This window comes from Natrix helvetica (assembly GCF_964273705.1).
Source record: "Natrix helvetica genome assembly, chromosome: 3".
Taxonomy (NCBI): Eukaryota; Metazoa; Chordata; class Lepidosauria; order Squamata; family Natricidae; genus Natrix; species Natrix helvetica.
In genome coordinates, this window is record NC_138549.1 from 32,367,337 (window position 1) to 32,389,976 (window position 22,640).

At 41.3% G+C, this 22,640-nt stretch overlaps 1 protein-coding gene across 2 annotated transcripts in view; it reads right to left on the reverse strand.

Moving 5' to 3' along the window:
- Positions 1-17,214, reverse strand: part of LIMS1 (LIM zinc finger domain containing 1) — a 99,367-nt gene extending 82,153 nt beyond the window's left edge. The window contains exon 1 of one of the 2 annotated variants that reach the window (XM_081948952.1): positions 16,710-17,214. In XM_081948952.1, the coding sequence (XP_081805078.1) occupies positions 16,710-16,744 (35 nt within the window). In that variant the 5' untranslated portion in view covers positions 16,745-17,214. The remainder of the gene's footprint in view (positions 1-16,709) is intronic. The other variant, XM_081948953.1, reaches the window with a different exon arrangement.
- Between the last annotated feature and the right edge of the window lie 5,426 nt (positions 17,215-22,640).

Consider the following 22,640-nt stretch of genomic DNA (forward strand, 5'->3'; position numbering starts at 1 on the left):
AAGACCCTTCCTTTCAACCCTGAGCTACAAATATTCTCCTTTATTGGTTACATCATTCTATCAATTGGAAGGAAAGGAGGACCTAGAGGAGATCAACCCTGACTGCTCTTTAGAAGGCCAGATCCTGAAGATGAAACTTAAATACTTTGGCCACCTAATGAGAAGGAAGGACTCACTGGAGAAGAGCCTAATGCTGGAAACGATTGAGGCCAAAAGAAGAAGGGGACACCTCAATGAGGTGGCTGAAGTGACTTCAGAATGAGGGAGATCATGACAAAAATGTTAGCAGAATATATTAAAAAAGACAAACAGCAGCTAGGATGGGATATTGACCTGGTTTATAAGGTTAATTCAGCCTATGCTAGAACACACAATGTTCCAAGAGAGGTTCACATTAAATTTCTTAGAAAGGCTACAAAAGATGAGATTCTGGGAGCACAAAAGGGGCAAACGTTAAAATACAAGGACAGAGAGATAGCCATCCTGAAACAAATCCCGAAGAAAGTAAGAGATAAAAGAAAAAAATATGCACTATTAGCAAAAAAAATATTTGATAAAGGATTCTGGTTCTGGTGGCTTCTGCCAGAAGGTATGCTGATATTCTGGGAGGGCAGCAGAGTTAGAATTAATACAACTATGGAGGCGGAGGCCTTCATGGAAAAAAACAAAACCCTTCTAGATAAAGCGGATGACACTATACAAGATATGGGAGGTGCCGAGGTTTTGCTGACAGGCGGGGGGGAGGCAACAATGAGAAAATTTAGATCACAGAAGTAAGTTAGAAAAATAGTGCAATTGCTGATATAAGAAACCTTTTTGTTTGATACAAAATAAAGGATTGAAACTATTGAAAGATACAATGTAAAAATAAGCTGTCAAAATCTAATTAAGCAATAACATCTTGTTTACCATTATGTAAAAGTTATGAGAATTGGGGGGAATACCATTTCCTGCATGATGTAGCTGTCAAAATTTGTAACCATACCCATCACCCTTTTCCTTAAAATTTTATAAAACTAATAAAAAAAATTTTTTCAAAAAAAAAAAAAAGAATGAGTCACTGAAGCAATAGGCATGAGCTTAAATGGATTCCAGAGGATGGTAGAGGATAGGAAGGCCTGCAGGAACATTGTCCATGGGGTCGCGATAGGTCGGACATGGCTTTGCAACTAACAACAACAACCTCAGGTGATCAGGAAAATGGAAAAGGTTAAAGAAAATGACACATCCAGAAAGAATAATCATAAAATACGCTGTGTACATAAACAAGGCATTGCAGAACCTGTAAACATTGGATGAAGAATTCTACTCAATCAATTGCTTTTTTGCAACTCCAGGTAGGCAACAGATATGAAGATGAAAATGTTGTAGACTGCCTTACTTGGCTCTAGACTTTGCAATCCATGGACCCATGACCTTGCACAGAGGCAGATGAGCACACTATTGGTTCTGCTATGCTTGCACAAATATTTTGCAAATGAAATAAAAGAATCTTTTCACTCTGCTTTACTGAAGGGGAAACCAGCTTCATCTTGTTCATATATGCCTGGACTGGCGTAGAAAAACATCTAGTCATAATTTCTAAAGACAATATATAAAGATGACATGACTGAATAGAAACATGCCAAGAAGATCAGTTCTCCAGACATTAATACCAGCATCAGAACCAATGGAGTTCTGAAAATGAGTTGAAAGCACAGCATGGAAAATACTTCAGTGTTACAACCTGGGGTAAAATTGTCATCCAGTTTGAATATTTTTGCTTTGCTCTTAATTCTTTTATTTTCCTTTCCTGTAATGTTATTCTAATGTGCTCCAATGCTACAAAAATGTTCCCACGGGCATCACAAAATCTGATCTCTCAAGCACAATATTGATCTATCTTCTGAGCAATAACAATGACATTGTTCTCACCAAACAGTGATGGGAGCACAATGACATTGAAATGAGAGTGAAATTCTTTCTTACACATAGTTGAAGATTTAAATCTTTGTTTTGTTAGATAACCCACAAGTATTTTGGCTTGATGGTACACAATTAAAGCTGAATTTACTTGCCTTTCCCAAGGCAGCTTACTATTACTCCATACCCATTTGAAAAGACAAATGTAGGCAACATATATTTTATTTATTAAGAAAATTTATATAGCCACCAAACGCATAATGACTCCAGGCAACTTACAAAAATAAAATCCTAAACACAAAACCCAATAAACCCTCATCCCCCTGGCAACAACAAGCAAACAAACCACTTGAAGTGCTCCTTAGCACCATGGCATCCCCAAGTCCACTGGCAAAATCATGTCTTCAGGGCCTTTCAAAAGAGTATTAAGGCGGGGGCCTGTCTTATCTCCATGGTGATGATGTTCCACAGGGTGAGAGCTACCATGGAGAAGGCCCTTCTTCTTAATCCCATCAGATCAGGGCTGTCAAACTTGGGGCTCGCGGGCTGGATGCGTCATGTATTGGCCATGGCCATGCCTAGTTTCATGAAGGGGAAAAAAGTTCTAATACATCATGTGATGCCACCATGATAACATGAGTTTGACACCCCTGCATTAGATGGATCTCCTTAAAGAGGGGGCACCTGTAACATACCCTGCCTCCCTGCTTTGGTGGGCTGGGTAGCTATAACTGATCTTGGTAATCAGAATTTACCAAGCTCTCTTAGCTTGGTGAAAACAATGCTATTCAAATATGTAGATGTCAAAAAGCCTAACTTCAAGTGATTTCATAAGTTGCAGTCAAAATGTTGTTAACACTTCAGAACAAAATTAACCATTTTTTAATCGTTAACTACCACCACCTGATTGCTACATTGTATTTTAAAGAGTTTCCTTTCAAGACCACCACTTTGAAACTGCAGTTAGTATTGAAAGTACCATGTTTCCCTGAAAATAAGACAGGGTCTCATTTTCATTTGATCCCCAAAATATGGCATTAGCCTTATTATTGGGGGAGGGGGCTTATTATTTTGTAGCCCAAGTTCTTTGGGAGGCCGCTCGCAAGAGACCTGCAACCTGGGAACCCCCCTTTCCAGCTGGGCAGAGTGCCACTCACCGACCCAGTGGTATCCCGAAGGTGCCAAGCTGCACAAGTGGGGGGAGGTGGGACCTGCACTCTGTGGCTTGGTGCCTTCGGAATATCACTGGGTCAGTGAGTGATGCTCTGGCCGGCCAGAGCGGGGGTGCCCGAGTGCCTGTTCTCCCCTGCTCATGTGCCACCACGACCAGCTCTCCCTGCAGGGCCCTGGCTGCTGCCGCCGCCAGGACTAAGGATGGCTTCTTCTGAGAGGCCGGTTGGCCCCGCCTGCTGAGTCTTCTGGGAGCCAGGGAAGAGTCTTCCGGCAGTGGCCATTCTGGGAGTGCGCTTCCAGTTCTATGGTTATGGCCTGGCTGCCAGAAGACTTTCTGCCACGCCTCCTGGAAGACTCGGCAGGCTGGTCCAACTGGCCTCTCAGAAGGAGCCAACCTCAGTGCTGGGATGGTGGCGGCAGCAACCCTGGCCCTGCAGACAGAGGTGGCCCATGTTGTGGTGAGTACTGGGAGGTGCGCAAGCAGGGGGGGAACAAGCACTTGTGCAACTCCCCCCCTGGCCGGGCAGAGTGCTACTCACCGAGCCAGCAGTATCCTGAAGGCGCCAAGCCATGTGAGTGCTGGTCCCCCCTCTCCCCGTTCACATGGCTTGGTGCCTTCGGGATACCGCTGGGTCGGTGAGTGGTGCTGTGCCCAGCTAGAGGCTGGGGCATGTTGTCCACTGGGCTACAGGGAGGGCTTATATTTTTGCCCACCCCAAAAATCTGGCATGGCCTTATTTTCAGGACATGTCATATTTTTGGGGAAACATGGTAGCAGTTCATCATTGGCGAGCAAGAGACACCAGTGTCACACAACTCTATTTTGCAGATGTTGCATCCAACTCCCATTGGTTTTTGACTACAATTCAAAGATCTGGTTTTAACCAGTAAAGTCATTTATGCTTTGGTACCTGGTATTTACTGGTATTCTTGTATGGTGATATTGAGAGCACACCTATGTGATCAGAGGAGGGAACAGTGTATTAATGTTGTTATTTTGGTTGTGCTCCCATATTGTGGAATACCTCACCTCTAGAGGGTATCTGACTGGTACCCTCCTTTAAAGTTTTTGGAAGGCAGTTAAGACCGTTCTTATTGGATGTTGAGTTGCTTTGGAGTTGAAGTTATTTTATAGTATTACAGATTTTATATTTAGCTGTTGGGAGACTTATAAAGTCATTGGTATTAAAAATGCCATAATTAAAATTAAATATATTCTCATAAATGCTGAAAATGCCATTTAAAATAAATTCCCTTAGATATCTATCTAGCTGTAGATAGTCCTTCACTTTTAACAGTATGCTTTTTCAGTTCCCAAACAAACAAGCTATTATGTAAATGAAAGTACTAAAATTTCATTCCAGGCTTTGTATCGATGGTAGCTGAAGTTAATTATCAGCAAAACATGGCTTCTGCACTTTTACTATGTAGTATTCACATAATATTTCACCATTTCTCTGGGACTAATCAGCCAGAAAAAAGACTGCATGTTTATAGCACATTAATTATTTATATAAATATTAATATCAAAAAGTTCTTAAGGATTTTTCATAGTATTGAAACGGCATCTTGACATACCCGTTTTTTAAATAGTAGAGTTGTATGTTATACATTATCTGGAAAACATGCTCAAATATGTGAGTGTGTTATCAATAACTAGCTTCTTTGGGCTAAGTACTATAACTGCAAAACCTTGGAATGATGAGTTAGTCTTTCCTAACTGATTTCTCATTGTAAGATCTAAACTGTTTCACAGAAATTTTATCCAATTTTTTGTCTTGCAACTTCAGTGCTGTAATTTTTCTTTTTAACTGCAATCAATTTTTGGTATAATTACAAGAAAGATTTTAAGCAATAGCCAATTCAGACAGGGAGCAGGATTCAATGTACAATATTCATACTAATATGCATTTCAAACACATGGAAACCTTCATGCTCAAATAATGCACCCCTCATTCTAGGCTGAGAGGTAACTCATTAATTGAATCCATTTTAAGACATAATATAATTTTCTCATATTGTGTCATGCTCTCCAAAAATTAATATTTTTAACATGGAAATCACAGAAGATAATTATTTTATATAAATATATAAACATTTGATTTTAAATATAGAAATTTAATTTGATAAATTAAATTAAAAATGTAAGTTAAGTGCTACAATGTTGGGCTTGTTCTTGGATTAAGGACAAATGTTTACCATCTTGATCTGTCTCTGATGAAAATTCATAATTCTTCTCAAGAGCATCTGTCTTTATTTTTGAGACCAAAAAAATACCAGGATCTTTTGGGCAGCCTATCCAAATTAATGGACATTTGGACATTTATCTGATGTTGGGAGACAACTGACCCCTGTTAATACAATGGTTCTCTTTTAGCATGTAGTCAGGAAGCTTTGTCTTGGTAGCTTCATTTCTCAAACCATATAGATTAGACAGAGGTTGGGGTAATATGCAGTTTTCCTACTCTGAACCACCTGTTTCTTCAAATTCACTTATTGCAGATTTGTTTCCCAGAAAAAGAATCAGTAAGTGTTTCATCTGCACCAAGTACTTTCCTATTTCCTTACTTTTTAATGGATCCAGTTCCTGAACTTTCTCTGAATTCTTTCTAATGTTTCTGTTATACTGTAATTCCATTTATAAAAAGTTTTACTGTATTAATTCCATCTTGCTTTATGTAACAAATTGACAGTGGTGAGATGGAACTTTCTGATTTGATTTACAGTATTCAATTTAACAAGTCCTTATTGATAGTCAAACAATAGAGACACTCCACCATAATAACTATCTCAAAAAAGGGTGAGTATTAAGTCTCTTGATTGAGTTGGCAGCTATAGAAATTGAATGAACAAATAAATAAACAAATATCTTAAACTTATTCACCAGATGCACTAAGAAAATCTCTCATAATGCCAACATGTTGATTCCTATCTCCATACTTTAGGGAGTTAAGCAGGGATATATTTTGGCCCACTTATTATTTAAGTTTTAAATAAGTTTATTTAAATTTAAGCAATTTTTTAACCAAATGGGAATTACACATACATGACCTTAGCCCACAAACCAATTCTTTTTTTATAAGGCTGCCCAACCTTTCTGGCTCCACAAACCAACAGTGGCAGTGTACGTGAGTAGATGGAGAGGGGATGGTTTCGTGCATGCAACCTAATGAAGCTTTGCACAATTACCCACCACATGTGCAGCCCAGTTCACAATGGGCTGCTGACCAACTCAGGGGTTGGGAGCCCCTGTGTAAGGCATTGCTGTTGCTATCCTACTGATATCCTCATTATGTTTAGGTTGATACTAGTATATTATTGCAACAAAAAGTCAACAATCAGTTATCCTTAAATGAACATGGTTGTATTCTTTCAATGCCATCTCATCAGTTGTAATGTGTGTGGGAATGACCTTGGGAAACAGGAGGAAGAGCTACAGACTTGACAACATCAAGCAAAAGACATCTCAGCCCACAGAAGGAAAAGGGGTGGAAAGTATCTCAGAAGGTTTTCTGAGGTTCTTCCTAATTTCTGGAAAGTAAAAGTTATAGTGGGGGAGAAATGCTTTCAGTATCTGCAAGATTTTGTTACTGCAATATTATTGTTTTGTTTACAGTAGTGTTTATGGTTTATGCTTCTTGTCTGGACTACCTTAAATGATTGATCCTTAGCCCAGTTTTTCATAGCTGATAAATATTATCTTCTTGGAAGAAACCAATAGATCTTGATTTGGTTTCTCAATGACTCTCTGCATATGTAAGGGTTAGAAAAAGCCATGGCTGAAGCAAAGTACAGAGTACTTCATTTAAACCAATAAAATTATACATCCAAAGCTTCCACAACATTGCTCCGTTGCCTTCCAACACTCCTCCTATCATCTTAAATACCCCTAAGATACCCACTCTGTTCCACACAGAGGATTTGATGTCTTATCTTGATGGATTAGAGATTCAACATCCCCTTTCCAAAGTAATTTGCATCTGCATTTGTACAGTTACAGCAAATGTGCCAAATGCAACCTTTGTTGAGAGAGCCAGGCACGCCAATAGTTATTCACATCTTGACTGGAATCCAGTGCAACTATTGCAATTCTATTTGGGGCTAGCCAGAAATTGCAGTTGATATAAAATGCTGCTCACCACTGCAAAAATATGCTGCTTGTATCAATTGCTTCCCTGGCCCAATTCAAAGCATTGATACTGATGTTTAAAACCCATCTGCAGAATCACCTCTCCTGCTTTGAACCTGCCTCAATACTTAGATCAGCAGAAAAGGAACCTTTGGAGATCCCGCAGTTGTTATGGAATTGACTTTTTAGTAGAAAAAAAGCACTTTATCTGGCACAGCTCCAAGGCCATGGAATTCATTCTCTGCGGAGATACATTCAAAGTTTCATTTTTTTGCCATTCTTTCTGTCCCTGAGTTCACATTCTATATAGGCTGCTTATTATACAGAAAAATGGCTCACTCATAAATCATTGACAAGAAAAATGTTTCCTTCTATCACGGAAGGTCTCATGATCCCTGCATGATCCCTCAGGACTCAAATTAGTTATACAAGCAGCAAAGTGTCATTATCCTCCCCATTCAGTTTGAGTAAAATAAATAACTGAATCTAGAAAGCATTTGCTTACTGACAAACATGAGTACCAGCAATTTACAAGTATCTTTCTAACCTCTTTTGTTAAAATTTTCCCTATTAGTCTGTTCTAAAACTTTAGTGAGAGATTATTTTAAGCACATAATCAAAGTCCGCACATACATATTTCCTAACGTTCTACACATTTATGTCACTGAATTGTTTTTCTTGCAATCAATTTTCTAATGTTCATCCATCATAATATCGTAATGCCAAAGGTGTTGTTGAAAAAGGAAGGGCTCGCAATGAAGAGAATTTCAAAATTGCATTTCCCTTGCTTTATAGAAAGAATTTTTTTTCCTGGATCTGACAGCCAAATCTCCCTCATTCCATAAAACTATTTGTTCCACCCTTATTCCTTTAGCTCTTCTCCTATGCCTAGAAGACTACTGGGAGAAAGACTCTCACTTAAGAGATCCAAGCTAATTGCTAACGTTCAGTTTTGGAAAAGAGGCTAAGGGCTGCACAAAGCTAGTTGTGAGCCCTAGGTTCCTTCAGTCCAAAAGGAAAGAAATAAGAATAAGGCAGGAACAATTTCCAAACTCATCTACAGTCCAACTATGTTAGTGGAGGCTTTCACAGTCCTGCAACTTCAGTTAAAAGAGGAACACGCCTTTCAGGAGGCTGGCCTAGGCTGCTACAGTGAACTCCCAAATCCCATGCTCTGGCTCATTAACCTTTTGCTATTGCTTTGGAGGACTGCTGGAATTCTATTGCACCAGGAAACAGCCATTGTACTCACACTGTAAGAACTCCCATTCATTCAGGCTTCCGTGCTCCTTTCTTTTAATCTGGTCACTTTTTCCTGCACAACTTTTAGCAAATTGTTTGAAAATCAGCTTCAGCTTAGCCGATTCCATAGCTTTACATTTATTATGATGCAGCAGCCCAAAATGAATAAAAAAGCAGGAGGCAAAATTGCTAATGCAAAGTAAATAAGGGCTAGATTAGATTTAATGCCTCGTTTATACCAGTCAGTCTGTTTGTGAATCAGTTGTATTAGTTATATTATGCATTACATTTTATATCAGTTATCTGTTTGTGAAAAAAACACAAAAGGTGGGACTAAATGTAAAACAAAATGGGAAATGGAACATCCTTCCATTGTTTACTTTTTCATATTTGACAAACTGATGGCATAAAGAAACAAATCCTGTTGACACTTACAGGTCATAATAGCAATAGCACTTAGACCAGTGGTTCTCGACCTTTCTTTGCCATGCCCCACCTAAGCATCTCTAAAATCCTGATGCCCCCCCCCACCCCTGTGAGATATAATTCTTACTTTACTCAAAAAGTGAACTTTACTCACGCAGAAGAAGCCTAAAAGGCCATTAACTTGGTTTAAACAAGGTTCAAATTTCCCCCATTAAAAATCAAATTGCCCCTCTCTGGGGTGTGGGCCCCATGTTGGGAACCACTGACTTAGACTTATATATCATTTTATAGTGCTTTACAGTCCCCTCTAAGCGGTTTACAGTAGCATATTGCCCCCCAACAGTCTGGCTCCTCATTTTACTGACTTTGGAAGGATGAGTCAACCTTGAAGCAGTCAGGATTGAACTCCTGACAGTGAGCAGTGACTTAGCCTGCAGTACAGCATTCTAAACACAGTGGCTCATAACGATCCACAAAGGGAGGAAGTCCAAACTATTTAAGGCTAATAAGTTCAAAATTAGAACTCTTAATTGTAAAGAGTCCATAACTAAGACTTTTTCAAGAACTATGACAACAATACAAAGGGAAAAGAAACAATCTACATCACAGTTGAACTGAGATACAATGTTTAATTCCAGAGCAAGAATTAGGATACTAGGCTATTAGGAAACAGACTGGTCATTTCATGTAACTTTGTTACCTTTTGAATGTGTCTAGGAAGCTGTATTTAATTTTGCAAAAAAAAAAAAAAATTCTAACCATACAACATCTGCCAATGATGATTTGCTATTTAGATCCTCGGAATGTGAATATATATAAGCTATTTAGGCAATTAAAACCTAACAAAGGCCAACAACTGCCTAGTGAGACTATTTAGACTCAACTGAGGCACGGTAATTTCATTTTAAACTTGCATTATATATGGCTAAACATACAAATAACAGTCTTTGGCATTTTCTCTTTGGGTATTTAATATCTTGTCATCCATGTTGGAAAATCCCTAAAAAATCTCCTATGCTGAAACGCTTTCTCCCTAACAAACAGGGGAGTGCTGATTCTGGGAACATATTCTGCTATACTATAACTTTTACTAAGACACCCAGAGTGATTTGTGAGCAGTTCTTCTTAGCTCATTTTCAAGTCAGACAAAAGATACTATATGTGGCTTCTTTAGGGCAGGTAGAAGTCCCAATCGGCCCGCAGGCTGCGGGTTTGACACCCCTGTGCGAGATGGATAACATGAGCATGTAGGAATTTGAGGCACCAAACAGTGACTCTTATAAATCACTTCATATGTTTTCTGAGTATATGGAGTATATTATACGGATATATTAAATGGAAATGTTTTTTTCCATTAAAATGAATGAAGTGAGAATGATGCACATAACTGCATGTAGTAAAATATAAAGTCAAATTTCCCTCATTCAAAAGTACAAAGGGTGCATTTGTAGCATAATGTATGCATGTCTATTGGATAAAAATGAGTGTAAAAGTAAAGGTTCCCCTTGCACGTATGTGCTAGTCGTTCCTGACTCTAGGGGGTGGTGCTCATCTTCATTTCAAAACCAAAGAGCCAGTGCTGTCTGAAGACGTCTCCATAGTCATGTGGCCGGCATGGTTAAATGCCAAAGGTGCACAGAACACTGTTACCTTCCCAACAAAGGTGGTTCCTATTTTTCTACTTGCATTTTTACATGCTTTCAAACTGCTAGGTTGGCAGAAGCTGGGAGAAGTAACGGGAGCTCATTCCGTTACAGGGCACTAGGAATTTGAACCACCAAACTGCCGACCTTTCTGATTGACAAGCTCAGTGTCTTAGTCACTGAGCCACCCTTTAAAAACGAGTGACTAATATGTAAAAGTTATGCTGAGGTATATTAAGAGAATGGATGAATATTGAATTATACTCAAAGAAATATATTAAGAAAAAAGGGAATGGTCTAAAAGAAAAAGGAAGAGTCATGACTGAGGAAACTGATGAGATCCTTTAATAGAGAAAAATGAGAAGTTTAAAGAAGAAAACATGAATGGAACTGGTGGAGACATGGTGGAAACAATCATTGTTCGCAAGGGGAAAAAATATGTGAATGGAGTTTAGAGGTAAATTACTTTCATTGTATTTCCTTTACAGCATGATTTTAATTTACCTTTTTGTGTGTTTGGCATACCCCAAAAGTGAATCATGATGGGTAAGATGTGGAGAAACTGTTCTCTTTGGCTGCTTCACATATTATTGTTATTTTATTTTACAGATTATGTCATATAATATTTTTTTTTTTTTTTTTTTTTTTTTTCAAGAAGTTTTATTGGTTTTTTTAAAAACATTTATGCGGAAAAGGGTAAGTGGAATAGTTACAAATTTTGGCAGTTGCAAGTATGGCAGACGCCCCCTCCCTCCAGACTCCTAGGTTACATCAAAATATCAAACCTTATTACATAGTCATAAAAAAAATCAGCATATTAATTCTAGAAAAAATACTTTTCAATCAGTTTATATAATTATAATATATAGTCTAGTTGTAAATTCATTAATACTTTCGGTCTGTTTATAACATTGTGGTTTTCTTATTTATTTTTGTGATCTGAGCTTTCTTGGTGTTGCCCCTTCACCCCCCGCTGGCAGAGCTCCGGCCCCTCCCGTGTCCTGTATAACCGTTGTAGTGTCATCTGTTTTTTCTAGGTTCGCTTTGTTTTTTTCCATAAAGGCCTGTGCCTCTATGGGTGTGTTGATTCTGATTCTTGTCTCCTCCCAGAATATCAGCATACCTTCAGGCATCAACCATCTAAACCACACCCCCTTCTGGTATAATTTATTCGCCAATTGCGAATAACTTTTCCTTTTTTCCCTAATTTTTTTGGGAATCTGCTTTAGAATGGTTATCTCCCTATCGTGGTATGTCAGTGTTTGCCCCCTTTGTACACCCAGAATTTCATCTCTTGTGGTTTTCCTAAGAAATTTAATATGAACCTCCCTGGGTACATTATGTGTTCTGGCATATGCTGAATTCACTCTATAAGCTAGATCTATCTCCCATTCCATCTGCTGTTTATCTTTGTGTATGTAATCAGCTAGAATGTTAGTCATAATGTCCCTTATATTTTCCCCATCTGCTTCTATTACATTTTGAAATCTAAGATAAAAGGACATTCTTTCAAACTCTGCTTTCATTTGTTGGATGTCAAGTTCTTTGTTCCCCTTCTGTAAGGCCTCTACCCCCCCCCTCGCCTCCGCCACCCCACCCTCCACAAGGTCCAGTCTCTGTGAGTTCTTAAAGATTTGGGCTTGATTCTGTTTAATTTCATCTTTCATTTCCCTTAACTGTTTCTTAATTTCCTCCTGGCCTTGTAAAATTTGTTGAAGCATTTGTTGGAAGTCTATCTCTGTAGTCTTGGGTTGCATCAATTCTGATATCTTTAACTGTGTAGCTGGACTAGACGTTGCAGACGTTGGAGCAGAAGTAGCAAAGCCAGGCTTTCCAGGAGGTGGTCTTTTTGGAGACATGGTTTATGAAGCAAGGAGATCAGTCAAAGTAGAGACTGGGCAGCTGGAGAGGTAGAGCAGGCAGGCGAATTCAGAAGGCAGAGGATCCAAACAGATGGGGATTTCTTTAGTCACTCTAGCAGTAGATGAAAGTTTTTTTTCTCCAAAGAGTTCAGAAAGTAGCAATCCACAAGAAATTCCTCTGGGTGACTCGGAGACAAAGACCGGAAGCCTGAATTTTAAAGGTGGAGTCAGGTTTCACAGTTCATGAAGACAACGGAAGTGTGCCATCTTGCCCTGCCAGCTTTGGGCTCAGAGGCATAGTAAAATTTTTAAAAGTTCAAAAAGTTCTCAGTTCATCCATTAGTTCTGGAGCTAGGTCGAATGAAAATCACTTTTATAGGGGTGAGGCATCATTAGTTGGCTCTCCCCCCTCCTCCTCTCTGGGGATGGAAGGAAAGTCTTTTCAAGCCGCTTGTCCGAGGGAGGGGGGGAAATCCCCCTCCCTCTAGCCGCACCTCTAGCAGGGATCCGAAAATTTAACTTTTTAAAAGTGCTGAAAAGTTCATCAATTCAAAAGCGAAGGAATGCAGAAAGGAAGCCTCTCACCATACTGCCGCTGCTTCGTTCGGAAGTGTGTTCTCCGATCGGCATGGGGCGAGACGCGTGCGCACGCACGTCCTCCAAAACTGCTCCCCGATGCCTAGAACGAAGCGGAGGAGCCCCCGCCAGCCGCCGCCGACGCCAGGACCCTCCGCGAGCCGTTCCTTCGGCAAGACGCCCCTCCAAGGCGTCTTGTGCCCCCCCAGAAGCGGGGGAAGCCCACCGGGAGAGCTGGAGCAGGCAGCGATCTGCCTGTCGCCGTAGCCGCCGGAACCGGAAGTCCGATTATGTCATATAATATTTTTATCTGTATGTACGTCACAGAAAATGAATTTAGAAAAAATGTATATCACGGAAGTAGTCTTATAAAGACAGCTGTGGAAATGGAGGTTGCTGCCTGCTAAGTGTATACTTTTTGCAAGCCATGATTTGCTGTGTTGCAAAGGAATGTGTCAATTGGCATCCATTGCTGAATTCCAAAACCTGGCAAAGTGAAGCCCTCAGGGCTAATTTCACTTCAGCTCTTGTCCTAACTTCAAACCATATGCCATTAATCAGTTCAGACTCCTGGAAGAGCTATTCGTCCCTTTCCTGTAACTTTGGCTTGAGAAGAAACAGGGCAGGGAAAGCATGCAGAACAGTGGCCATAAAAGGCATCTGCCTATTCTTCTCAGTAGTGAAGCATAATGTTGCATTTGTCTGTATATTTCTGCTCTGCCCTCATACTGAGTCATATGCATGTCTGTCTAGGGGAAGAACAGGGGGAAAGTGTAGGGTGCTCACAGAGTCACATGAATGGAAGGGAGGAGAGCAGAGAATGGAGCAGCCACCAACCTTCTGAGCCACAGCCTCTCCCAAATGGTGAGATTTTCTTTCCTTGATTTTTTTTTAAAAAAAATCTGAAGCCCCACGGCTGATCGACCCTATTTTCAATATGATCTTTTTCTCACAAACTCTGCCTGCCATAGTACATTTCATTCCATTTGGTTCAGCTTTTGAACGGTAGCCAAAGTCCTGCATTGTTAAGTATTTGTTATGTTTATTATTATGGTTTGTCACATAGTCAGACAGATGTTCAGACTGGAGTTGGCAATTTTGTCCACCTGTCTAGCCCTTCCCAAGGACAGAAGATAAGCAGATGGGGATGTTTGATGGTGTTAAAGGTATTATTGCAGGATGTAAGCTGTTCTGAGTAAAGCTGCCTTTTGCAATTGACGGATGGTGACTCTGTCAATGCCGATGGTGTTCAAGTGCTGCTCCGGTTGTTTTGGGATTGCACCCAAGGCATCTATTACTATTGGTACTGCCTCTGATTTCTTTTGCTACAGTCATTCTATTTCTATTTGCAAGATTTTGAATTTTTTTGCCCTCTTCTCTTCAACTGTCTCGAGGTGCTACCACCTCCACTATCCAGACTTGTCTTTCTTATTGACAATTGTTAAATCTGGCATGGTATGTGGCAGGTGCTTGTCTATCTGAAGTCTAAAATCCCAGAGCATTTTAGTTTCTTCATTTTCTATGACTTTCTCTATTTTATATTTTTATCTCACCATTTTTATACATACCTTAAGGCAGTGATGGTAAACCTTTTTCTTACGGTGTGCCAAAATTGTCTGTGCGCGCACTGTCGCACGCATGCCAACACTAATTAAATCCTCCCCACCCACTTGCACATGCGTGTGCGACCCCTCCCCACTGCATATGCACACACAACCCCCTCCCAGGCTTGGAAGCTTTTCTGAAGCCTGGGGAGGGCAAAATGGCCTCCCCTGTTCCCCCCGGAAGCTAGAAATGGATCATTTCTGAACTTCTGCTTGGCCGGTTTTTCACCCTCCTCAGGCTTCAGGAAAGCCTCCGGAGGCTGGGGAGGACGAAAAATGGTCCCAACGGCCCAACCGGAAGTTCAGAAACAATCCATTTCCGTCTTCTGGAAAGGCCACTGGGGGGGCCTTTCAGGAAAACCTCTGGAAGCCAGGGAGGGTGGAAAATGGCCCCAACGGCCCAACTGGAACTGTGGAAATGATATGTTTCCGGCTTCCAGAGGGCCTCCAGGAGGCCGGGGGAGGCCGTTTTCACCGTCCCCAAGCTTCAGGGAAGCCTCCGGAACCTGGGGAGGGCAAAAACGGCCTCCCCTGGCCCTCCGGAAGGTTGAAAAATCAGCTGGCCAGCACACACGGCTGGCATGCCAGCAAATATGGCTCCACGCGCCACCTGTGGCACGCGTGGCATAGGTTCACCATCACAGCCTTAAGGCAACAAACATATCTAATAATACCATTCCTGTCCCCACAACAACAACAAACGTTGGACTGAGAGAGACCCCTAAAGTCACCCAGTTGGCTTTCATGATTAATGGCAGCCTAGAACTCTGAGTCTCCTGGCTTTTAGTTTGGCATTTTAACCTCTATAGGTAGTCCTCGACTTACAATGGTTCATTTACTGACTGAAAATCCTGAAAAAAAGTGGCTTACGACAGATTTTCACACTCATAACCGTCACAGCATCTCCACGGTCAGATGCTTGGCAACCCATTCATATTTATGATGGTTGCAATGTCCGGAGGTCATGTGTTTACGTAACTTTGCAACCTCCTGACAAGCAAAGTCAATGGGGAAGCCCGATCCACCTAACAACTGTGTTACTGCAGTGATTCACCTCACAACTCTCAAGAACCCTTGTAAACTGGGGCAAAACTCACTTTATCAAATGTTTCCCTCAGCAAACAACAGAAATGTTTTGCTCAATTGTGGTCGTAAGTCAAGGACTCCCTGTGCACCAAGCGGAAAAGAAAAAACAAATAGTTTTATCTCCAACCCTCCGTTAGATTACAAGGAATAACGAGAGAAGGGAAAGGATCAAAGGAACAGAAGGGCCGCCTTTGATCTCGGCCCCGCCCACTTCTTGCTTCTGCCACGCCCACCGCATGGCTCCCAACAGATTCCCACCTTGAGGTAAACGTGGCTTTCCTCACCGTTGCTGGCAAACTGCAGCCACGTCGAATTAAGAGAAAGGAAGGGGGGGGGGGGAGAAGAAGGAAAGCTTCCGAATCGCCTCCCTGAATTCCTTCCCAGGACAGCAACTGCTCTAAACTTCTCCTTTACGGTTCTACCGTTTCTAAATCGCCTCCCTGCGTCTGACACAAGGCGTCTGCTGGCGCCACGAACGCCAAATATCGCTCACTCCTCGGCACTCGCCCGGCTCGTCTCCACTTCCTCAGAGAAGTTGGTTCTCTTGGCCCCACTTTGGCCGCGCTCTCAGCTCGCCGAATCTCCCTGCCATTTGCTCCAGCCCCAGGCGGCATTATTTGCTCGGCCGCCCGCCCTTCCTTTACAACACTCCCCATCCCCCCGGCTCGGTCCCTTCCCAGCCCTTTGGCAGCACAGCCCTCCGCCCTCCCCCGGCCCCCTTCTTTTCAGGAGCCTCCGCCGCCTTGGCGCGCTCCCTCAGGAGAACCTGGATTCCGCCTCCCCTCAGCGCTGCGGCTTGTGCAGGAGGAGGGCGCGGTGGGATTATCTCATCCCTCCTTTCTCCGCCCGGGAGAGAAGGGGACGCAGCCTCCGAGAAAGTTACCACAGTGCGGAGAGGAGGAAGCTACATTTTCTCTCCTCCAAGCAGCCGGGAGGGGGAAAAAAAGCGACAAGAGAGATCCCGGGATTCGAGCAGGGAGGGCGGCCCGGTGGGTGACTTTCAGCCGAAGGCTTCCAATGAATGAAGCGCTCGGGCGCTGTCAAGAGGTAAACGGAACGGACTTACCTGTTGGTCATCCCAGCAGCCGCGACCCCCAACATCGCGAAAGCCAGCGAGCAAGGGAAGCCCCCTCAGCGTAAACCAACTTTCTTCCCTCCCTTCCTGGCTGGTTCGGGCGCTCTTCGGCTTTCCCAGGCAAGTTCCGCGCAGCAGCTGCAGGCGGGGCCGCCCCCGCAAGGCAACGCAGGAAGCAGGAGGAGGGAGCCGGGAGGCGGCGGCTGAGGAGGCAGCGGCGGCGGGAGCAGCAATGGCGCGTCACTGCCCACACCAAGCCAGCCCTCCTCCGCGTCTCTTCCCGCGCCCGTGAAGAAAGGAAGGCCGGCGAAGTCTTCTCGGGACGGCTTGGTAAAGCAAATCCCCACCCCCCGCCTCCCAAACTCCCCGAGAGAGAGAGAGCGAGCTTCGGATGAGCGGCTGCGGCTTTCTGACCGTGGGAGTCTTTCTATGAGTTTTTTTCCCTAGCCATGCGAGAGAGAACTGACCACCCACCGCTGAAACGTTACCTCAACCCACAAAAAGGGCTGGACTAGAATTCATGTGTGTGTGTGTGTCGGTGTGCTTCTAGTGCACTTTTGAGTGGGGAGGGGGAGTTTACACACATGCACACACTCACTCACTCACAAATCCTAGACTGGAAGTTCTACAATGCGTGGAAAAGGTTTCCCTTCCTAAATCCTATTTAGGATTTAGGACGCTTCAAGGCAAATAATTATAAGCAGGAAACCTGGTCCAAATCATAAGAAATCCTTCTGGACATTTCTTCCTATTCTTAAAACCTCCCCCCCCCCCCTCTTAATGTCAGAGTTGTCATTTGGAAAGATCAATAATGGGTGGAGTCCGATGTTCCCATCTGAAGAATCTTGAAGAATAGAGATGGTAGTTGTTTTTCTGGATGTCCATTTACTTAAGAGTAAGTATTTCTGAATAAAGACTTTGATTACCTAAATGGCCTACTGAAGTCACTGAATTTTATTATTTTTGTGGTCTAGGTTACATCACCCTTTTAAAAAAGAAACCATTAAGACTCGGAATAGCAGTTTTGATATCTTTACATCGGTAGCATCTTCGTCCTTCAGGGATTTCAATAACCAGGACAAGAATACGTATTACTTAAATGTTTTTGAGAGCTGGTGACAGCAGTAGTATGAGCTTAACAAGAATTTAGATAAATAGTGTACTAATAGTTCAAGGTTACAAAGATTTGGAAGCAACTGCAACAACAAATACATGCCCAGAAGCAGTTATATACTTCCTTCTTAGCACAGCAAAAATGTCATCTAAAAAACTAAATGTCTCTAAACTGCTATTAAATTGAGCCTAATTGCATTTAACTAGAAGAATGATTATAATGGCAGTCTGAGGAGAGATTAGATAGAACGTAAATTGTGAGTGTAGCAATATGAGAGAAGGAATATCCACAGCTTGCAGACTGAATGAGTTGAAAAGTATTGGCATTCTAATTCATACAACAGATTTTCCAGAATAATGTTATAATAATAGAACAGCATTCAAACAAGATTTAAAAGTTCAGGTAAGTGATCATTCAAACTACCAGTATATACCATATTTTTCAGAGTATAAGATGAACCGGAGTATCACAGGCACCAAGGTTTTGAAGAGGCAAATTAAAAAAAAGTAGGTAGGTAGATAGACGGATAGAGAGGGAGAGAAAGAGAGAGAGTAGGTAGGTTGGTAGGGAGAGAGAGAGAGAGAGAGAGAGAGAGAGAGAGAGAGAGAGAGAGAGAGAGAGAGAGAGATACAGTAGATAGATAGGGAGAGTGTAGGCAGGTAGGTAGGGGGGGAAGAGAGAAATAAAGTAGGTAGTTAGGGAGAGAGTGAGTAGATAGGTAGATAAGAGGGAGAGAAATACAGTAGATGGGTAGGAAGAGAGAGAGTAGGTAGGTAGGGAGATGTTTCCAGGTGTATTTATCCATGTGTTGGAGAAGGAAATCACTGACAATCTGCAGCACCTAAGACTTTGTTTCTGCTGACACAGCACTTGATCAATGTAATTCTCATCAATCAGTTAAAGAGCTTTCCAAAAGGAAAAAAAAGTTTTTGCACTCTGCAAACCTCACAAAAAAGTCCCTTTTTTAAAAAAAACAAAAGCATGAATAGCCTTGGGGTGGGGGCAGAGTGCTGAGCAAAAAGGCCTGTTTTTTTTCAAAGACAGCCCCGTTTTTTGTCAAAAAAATTGCATGCATAGCCTTATGGAGGCTTATAGAGTGCTGCTGGAGGGGGGGGCAAGAAACAGCCCGGTTTTTGCTCATTTCTGCCCTCCCCAGCCCCCAGGAGCTCTCTGAAAGCCTCCATAAGGGTATGCACGGCCATTTTGGTGAAGGGCGGGGTTTCGGGAGGCAAAAAATGCTGTATTCGATGTATAAGACGCACTCAGATTTTCAGCCTCTTTTTTGAGGAAAAAAAGGTGTGTATTATACTCCGAAAAATACGGTACCCTACAAAATTCTGCAAGCATTTGGGAAAGTGAAGGTAGTAGATTTAGTTGCTTTTCACTGCACAGTGAAACTGCAGTTAGTCATTATGACCACAATTGAGTGCAAAATTTCTGTTGTTAAGTGAGACATTTGCTAAGTGAGTTTTGCCCCATTTTATGACCCTTCTTGACAAAGTTATTCAGTGAATCACAGCTGTTGATAAGTTAGTAACCTGGTTGCTAAATGGATCTGGATTCCCCATTGATTTTTTTCCTGTCAAAAGGTTGCAAAAAGTGATCACATAACCTTGGGACACAGGAACGGTCATAAGTATGAACCAGTTGCTAAGCATCTGAACTTTGATCACATGATCATGGGGCTGCTGCAGTTTGTAAGTGTGAAAAATAGTCGTACGGTACTTTTTTCAGTGCCATTGTAACTTTTAACGGTTACTAAATGAACTGTTTTAAATCAAGGACTACCTGTAATCAGAACTCTCATCACTCACTCACCTTTTACCACAGATATTCACATTTATTTACTTGGCACTTTGATGATTTAAGATAGTAGGAAGAAGGGCACAAAATATAAAAAACAAAATGAAAATAAATCAATATCAACATAACAATCCTGCAGTCGGAAAGGTAGTGGTATTTTAATCTTACCATTATATTTTAAAATGATGGATTAAAAACCAAACTGAAAACACAAAGCCATTCAATGCTCTGAAGAATTCCCTTGAGCATCTGGTATACAGAGTTGGAAAAGGCCCTTTTGAGAAAAAGGCTTTTGCAATTTTCATCTCGGAGAGTAGTAGTTCAGCTGGAGCGTTACCTTAAAATAATCTAATTCAAAACCGCACAAAGCACCTGGAAACATATACAGGGGAAATAAACAGTCATCATTCACCGTGTTAAGATTTTTAGTTTGGAGGTACCGATGCCTTCTTAAACCAAATTCGACAATTGAAGCAACGTCCTGAATAAAAATCTTATTCACTCCATCCCAGCCAAAATGTAGATATCTGCATGCAGAATCTACTGCACAGTACATGTATGTGTATGCATTCACATGTATGTGCACCTTCAAGTAAATTATTTAACTCCTGGTGACTGTCTTAACTAGTCCCTGCAGTTTTCTTGGCAAGGTTTTTCTGCAGTGGCTTGCCATTGCCTTCTTCCTAGGGCTGACACAGAGGGACTGGCTCAGGGTCACCCAACCGGCTTTTTACCTAAGGCAGGACTAGAACTCACATTATTCCAGTTTCTAGCCTGATTCATTAACCACTGTACTATCAAATATTTATAATTATACAATTTAATATTTATTACATGATTTTATACACATTCATAGAATATTGTAAGTATTGAGTGTTGTAAGTCGAGGACTACCTGTACTACATTCTAAGTATTTCCCCTGAGTAGAAATCAAACATATGTTTTGTATTTTTTAAAACAAGGCCTTAATATATGTATTTTACTGTATTAGATTTAGCTGTTTCTGGATTCTAGAATTACTTTAGGTAACTCGAATCTTAAAAGAGTAAAATAAAATAATAAACAGAGGAAAGCATGTACATCGAGACAAACTCCACATCAGAGGTGGGATTCAGCCGGTTCTCTCCAGTTCGGGAAAACTGGTAGCGGCGGCTGTGGGAGGCTCCAACCCGAGGCCCCGATGTAATGTGTGAGCACTGCGCATGCGCAGATGAGGCAAGTGTGAGCAAAGCAAGCGAGCGTGCTCACATTTGCAAACTGGTAGGGAAGGTAAGTGAATCCCACCTCTGCTCCATACATTATGAAAAGTGCACTCAACAGGATATCACACCAATGTCTGGAAAAAGTCAGTTTTTAAAGACTTTGCGAACATCATCAGGGTAGGAAAAACATGGATACCTGCATAAATGTTTCCTCTGACTTTGCATCATAATTCCAAAATCTTCCCTCAAGATCTGTTTCCAACCACTTCTAAATCAATCTGAGAATTGAATCCATAAAGCTTTTCTTTTGTATCACAAGCCATTCCAAACCATTCTATGCTCATGCAAACGGTTACCACACTGTGAGAATCTTGAGATCATTACAGTATGACTTGAGCCTCAGATTTCATTGCATTTGGAGGAGGAAAAAACCACTTAAAAGTACATCAAGCTGATGGTTAGGAAATGGTTGTACATGTAGCATGTTGGTGACACAAATTTTATTTACAACGATTGTCTCATCATCTTATTCTACAGCTGAAAGAATCAAGGGAATGAGATATCCAACAAATGTTCGGACTCCCAGATGGCTCCTGCCGGACATTTTTTTTCAATATACAATCTGGTAAATCCGTGGCATGGATATAGAGCCACAAAAAGTTTCTACCCAATTTTAATGGCATTTGGTATGATGAATAGAATTTATCTTTTAATTTCTCTGCAAGCTAATACTTAAGATGTTTTATCGTGCTATGTCTCATATCTGTATTCATTGAGCCCACTTGCTAGAAATGATTGAGTCTTCACCCAAATAATTTGGAATGCTCTGAAATAAAACGTGGAGAGTAAACATGTACACAGATTTAATTTTTGAAGGGATCTGAAAAAGAATGGAAATACCACCATATGAGAGTCTGCAGTGAGCCCTTCAGAGAATTAGCCATGCATGTTGACATTTCACATTGTATTTGAAGGAGTGAAAGCAGATTCATCTGTTTCCTAAAATAGCTCTTTAAAAGGTAGGCATGACCGAGTGATGTATTATGCCCCACTGAAGAAAAATAGAGCAAGATTACTCTTAATATATTGACAAAGGTATGTTAGTGATCACTTTGACTTCCTTTCTGATTCACTGCCAATGTTCAGTCTGAACTTTACTAAAGATCCACCTTAAAGAGTTCTATTTCAGCCAGTTGCCTGGGGAATAAGCAAAACAAAACAGCTAAAATGGAATATTGCCCTTCATTACCCCACCCATCCAAATCTATGTTTTAAAGTATTTATGCATGAAACAAACCTTCAGGATTCATGCAGAAATTAAGTAGCATCCTATGTTGATTCCTGTATTAGTATTAAAGAACTATTTGTTTAAAATATTAGATGAGTGTTCCACAAACCTAAATACATTATGTTAGTATATAACTGATGATGGGCTCATATGTAGAACACTGCAACTTCTATAGTATTTAAGGGGTATTTTCTGTTAGTGTAACACATTAGCTTTAAGAATATTTATGGCAGTAATCCAATAACTTTGACACAAAAGTCAAAGTTATGCAGCTGTGCAGTATTGGCAGCTCCTGATGTTCTTAGTAGGTATTTGGTAAGAATCCAAAAGACACATAAACCCAAGTCAGTAACTCACAACTGACACATCACAGCCACATGTGAACTAAATATATTGCAATATACTCCATCTCCATCTGTATCTTCAAATCCACTTTCTCTTTAAATATCTCAGGTGCTTTTTGATGCATGAGAAAGGCAATCTGAACGAATGTGTTTTCTAAGGGAAGTTGGGGC